General features: G+C 37.5%; 1 protein-coding gene across 1 annotated transcript in view; it reads left to right on the forward strand.

Moving 5' to 3' along the window:
• The window catches only part of LOC106951880 (arachidonate 15-lipoxygenase B-like), a 15,919-nt gene extending 11,633 nt beyond the window's left edge, over nucleotides 1-4,286 (forward strand). Inside the window, exons 6-14 of the mRNA XM_015039622.1 lie at nucleotides 1-69; nucleotides 183-326; nucleotides 834-1,037; nucleotides 1,243-1,329; nucleotides 1,418-1,587; nucleotides 2,315-2,436; nucleotides 2,883-2,983; nucleotides 3,369-3,539; nucleotides 3,965-4,286. Of these exons, the coding sequence (XP_014895108.1) occupies nucleotides 1-69; nucleotides 183-326; nucleotides 834-1,037; nucleotides 1,243-1,329; nucleotides 1,418-1,587; nucleotides 2,315-2,436; nucleotides 2,883-2,983; nucleotides 3,369-3,539; nucleotides 3,965-4,144 (1,248 nt within the window). The 3' untranslated portion in view covers nucleotides 4,145-4,286. The remainder of the gene's footprint in view (nucleotides 70-182; nucleotides 327-833; nucleotides 1,038-1,242; nucleotides 1,330-1,417; nucleotides 1,588-2,314; nucleotides 2,437-2,882; nucleotides 2,984-3,368; nucleotides 3,540-3,964) is intronic.
• The last annotated feature ends 6 nt before the right edge of the window (nucleotides 4,287-4,292 follow it).

Below are 4,292 nucleotides of genomic sequence, written 5' to 3' on the forward strand. Positions count from 1 at the left end.
GACAACCTTCCTGTTACTGACAAAATGGTTTTCCCTGATGGTTGTTGCAGCTTGGCAGAAGAAATTAAGGTGATTATCTGTACAAAATAAATTATAGCTATTTTCTAAGTAGATTTGAGGTTCTTACATTTTTACATAACATTGACATTAATATGTGAATTTTTTCTTAAAATGTTAAACAGAAAGGCAACATATTCCTTTGTGACTACAAGCAAATGGATGGAGTGAAAACAAACACCATTAATGACGAGAAGCAGTACCTGATGGCTCCACTTGTCTTGCTCCACAAAACTCCAGATGATAAACTCATGCCAATTGCTATTCAGGTGAGATTAGCACTCATATACAGTAATTAAAGTACACAAATTATTAAACAATCAATTACATGTCTTTTTTTGTACAAGCCAAAAAATTAAAGTTTGACAGGAACCAGTTGGACATAATATAAACTTTGGGAAAACATTTAACAAAGAACCAGGCACTAAAGACCAAGCAACCATTGATTAGGATGAGGTTGGAACCCAAAACATGCTTGGAAGTCAGACAACACAAAGATTATAGGTTTATCACTTCAACCAGGAGTCTGGTTTGTTCTTGCTTTCATTTGTCAAAGGGTTATATCCTCAAACACACACGCCTGTCTGACTATTGTTCTGTTTAATCTGATTTCAGATTATCAATGTGGATTAAGTTCAAACTCTTCACTGAGGTTCTCAAGAAAAAAAAAATGAGTCAACAGAAAAAAATGCAAAACAACTTCAGGAACATTGTTTATCTGTATGATTGACCTGTAATCAAATAAATGCCTACACTTTATTTAAACCCTGATGTAGCTGAAGCAGAAACCAGCAGAGGACAATCCAATCTTCTTGCCATCTGATTCAGAGTACGACTGGCTGATGGCAAAGATTTTTGTCAGAAGTGCAGATTTCAGTGAGCATCAGCTCAACGTTCACCTGCTGCGCACTCACCTGCTGGCTGAGGTCTTTGCAGTGTCACTGTTGCGCAACGTGCCCATGGTGCATCCTCTCCACAAGGTAACTGAAGCTGCAGGTTCCACTGTGTTTATGCCGACACTGACAGATTCCCATGATGATGCAACATGTAAAAAACTTGATCTATTAATTGATTAATTTTACTGATTCTTAAGTTTTGACCCTGTATTATTGTAATTCAGAAACCTTTTTTTAATTTGCAAACTGTTACTGGTGTTATAACCAACATTGTTTTCTCTTTTTTCAGCTTCTCATACCTCACACTCGCTACACTCTGCAGATCAACTTCTTAGCTCGGAACAGACTCATATCTGAGGAGGGTGTTTTCACCAAAGTATAACAAAAAACTTTACTCAGGACGTCTTTATCTTTCATTTTGAATGACAATGTTTGTCTCCAACTTTGACTTTACCTTTCTCTAGTTTTCAGCTTCTGGAGGAGAGGGTATGATCACAATTCTGAGGAGATCGCTGTCCTCAGTAACATACAGCTCCCTCTGCGTGCCAGAAGACATTGCTGAGCGCGGAGTGAAGGACGTACCAAACTTCTACTACAGAGATGATGCACTCAGACTGTGGGACACTATCAACAGGTATGATAGGCTACTTCCATTTTGCATCTTACATTATGCTACTTTAATGACAAATCATCAGATGGTTTATCATGCAAAACATCCACACTTCTACTTATTAGAATTGGGTATAAATATGTTAGGAAAAAAATGGGTTGTATTTTGTTTTCTACCTTTTGTCTGAGCTGCTTTTCAGACTGCCTTATTTTCATACTTTACTGTTTATACTAACCACAGCCTTCCATTTTGGCTTGCAAAACAATGGAAGACCTGTACAAACATGATTGTTCTGTACAATTCTGTTTGTACAGAACAATATCAACGATTATACTGTGAATCAGCAAAAAAAAAAAACCTTCTCCAGCCACTACATAAAGGCAGAGTTATGTCTGGTGTTAGATAAAGCTTTGTTAAAAAATTCCAGAAAGATTTTAGTGCATTTCAGTTTTTTTTTTTTTTCTTCAATCCTTTCTCACGTTGAATTTAAATCAGCCCAAATATAAATCAGGTAACTTCCTCTGGTAATTGTCTTGTCTGTTGTCCTGTATTATTTATGGTAATTTTTTTCATACAAATAATTTGTAGTATTAAGAAAACATCGGTGATATTTAAAATATTAGAAATGTAAATTATTAAAAAAGAAAAAAGGTATCATAAATTCAATAATCTTCCTGGAAAAAACACACTTCACTCTTACTGGCTGTATGTATTTAATGTATTTTACAAAATATTTCTGTGTCTCTGAAAGATTTGTGCGGGGTATCCTGACCTACTACTACAAGACCGATGCTGAAGTCCAGCAAGACTCTGAACTTCAAAAGTGGATTCTGGACATTTTTGAACATGGATTCCTTTCCCAGCCTTGCCCAGGTATCTCTTTAAGAAAATAATACGGCTTGATAAACTTATTACAGATTTGTATAATGGAAGCATGTGGGTTGCAAAGTGGTGTTGCTGGTAGCACTGTTGCCTGACAGCAAGGATGTTCTGGGCCTCAACCCAGAACATTGCAAGTTTTCTGAATGGATCTTCTCTGGGTACTCCAGCTGCCTCCTAAAAGTCAATTGACTATCAGGTTATTTAGTCTCTAAATTACCCCTAGTTATGACTCTTATGACTATTTCAGAGTGTGTGCATGGTTGTTTGTCTTGTGTGTCCCTCTGTTGCACAGACTGCTGAAGACAGGCACCAACCCTCACCCACTTACAGACCTAGATGAACAAGCAGTTATAGACAATCGGTGGGATGGGATGGACAGTTAAAAATTGATCAAATGTCGAACTTTTAAATGTTAAGTTTATTTTTCTAATTCTCAGGAATCCCTCAGAAACTTACCACAGTGGATGAGCTCATCAAGTTTGTCACCATGGTGATCTTCACCGGCTCAGCCCAGCATGCTGCTGTGAACGGTGGACAGGTCAGGGTTTGGGACAAGCTCAGATGTGATTTGTATTATTTGTCCATGAATTAATGCTTGCTGTGTTATTTCAGAGTAAGTGATAGTCATCAATTGCTACTGCATAAGATGCTACAAATGCTGGAACATAATTCAAATTCACCAAACATGGTCTTCAGATCACATAGTTTTCTTTAATACAGACTTTACAGCATAGATAAAACAGAACCAGAAATTGTAATCCTGTAAACACTCAATTTGTTTTGCATTATGAATTAAATTTATGGCTTAATTGATGTTTTGCCAGACAACTACAACTATAATTACAACTATTACGCTGTATTTTGAAATTCCACAAGCAAAAGAAGTCAATAACAAAACTACAATACTCATTTCTGTACTGCAGTTTGACTTTGGTAGCTGGATGCCAAACACTCCAATCTCCCTGCAACTGCCACCTCCCACCAAAAAAGGGGAAGCGACTGAAGAAACGATGCTGAAAACACTGCCGGACGTCAACACCACAGTTCAGGGCATGGCCATCATGTGGCTGCTCAGCCAGCAGTCCAGTGACTTTGTGAGTGTTCACACTTCAGTGTGTTTTGCAAACATATGGTCAAGCTTTATCAGAAACATTTCAACAGGCTAATCTCAATAAAGTAGTAAGTAATTTAAAAGTGAGTCCCTTTCATGATAAATTTCATCTTGGGTTTTCTGTAGCTTCAATCCATTCACAAAATGAGCAGAAATAAATGGTTGAAATAGATCACTCTGGGTGTAATTTATCTTTATAATATATGAAAGACCTAATGAATTAGGTCTTATGAACCGTTTTTCACGGTTTTCTTTTTTCTCGCGATGAACCTGTATATAAATAAGGTAAAATGATACTATTCAACTCCATGACTTCTTCATGGCTCTATATGTTTACACGAGTAGTCCACATGTTTCAAACATTTGCATGTCGGTGGCAGAAAAACTAAGTGTCCTTGATTTTATCAGGCACCTCTTGGCCAGTACTCTGAGGACCACTTCAGTGAGGAGACTCCACGGCAGATGATGGCGAACTTTAAAAAGGAGCTGGCGGCGTTGAGTGCAGCAATCAAAGAGAGAAACAAAACTCTGGAAGTGCCGTACACATACTTGGATCCAGAGGAGGTAGAAAACAGTGTGGCTATTTAGGGAAGTAAGAGAAGTTTCCTCTCAGTTTTCATAGTTGATAATAATCCCACACTGATGTGCTTCATGTTATTTTAGGTGTATTATTGGAACCTTTATGAACATGTTGGAGAAGGGGAAGCAGAGGGGACATGATAATTCTTTTTAAATT

The sequence above is a fragment of the Poecilia latipinna genome, unplaced genomic scaffold, assembly GCF_001443285.1.
Source record: "Poecilia latipinna isolate Pla-1442-1.1 unplaced genomic scaffold, P_latipinna-1.0 Scaffold478, whole genome shotgun sequence".
NCBI lineage: Eukaryota > Metazoa > Chordata > Actinopteri > Cyprinodontiformes > Poeciliidae > Poecilia > Poecilia latipinna.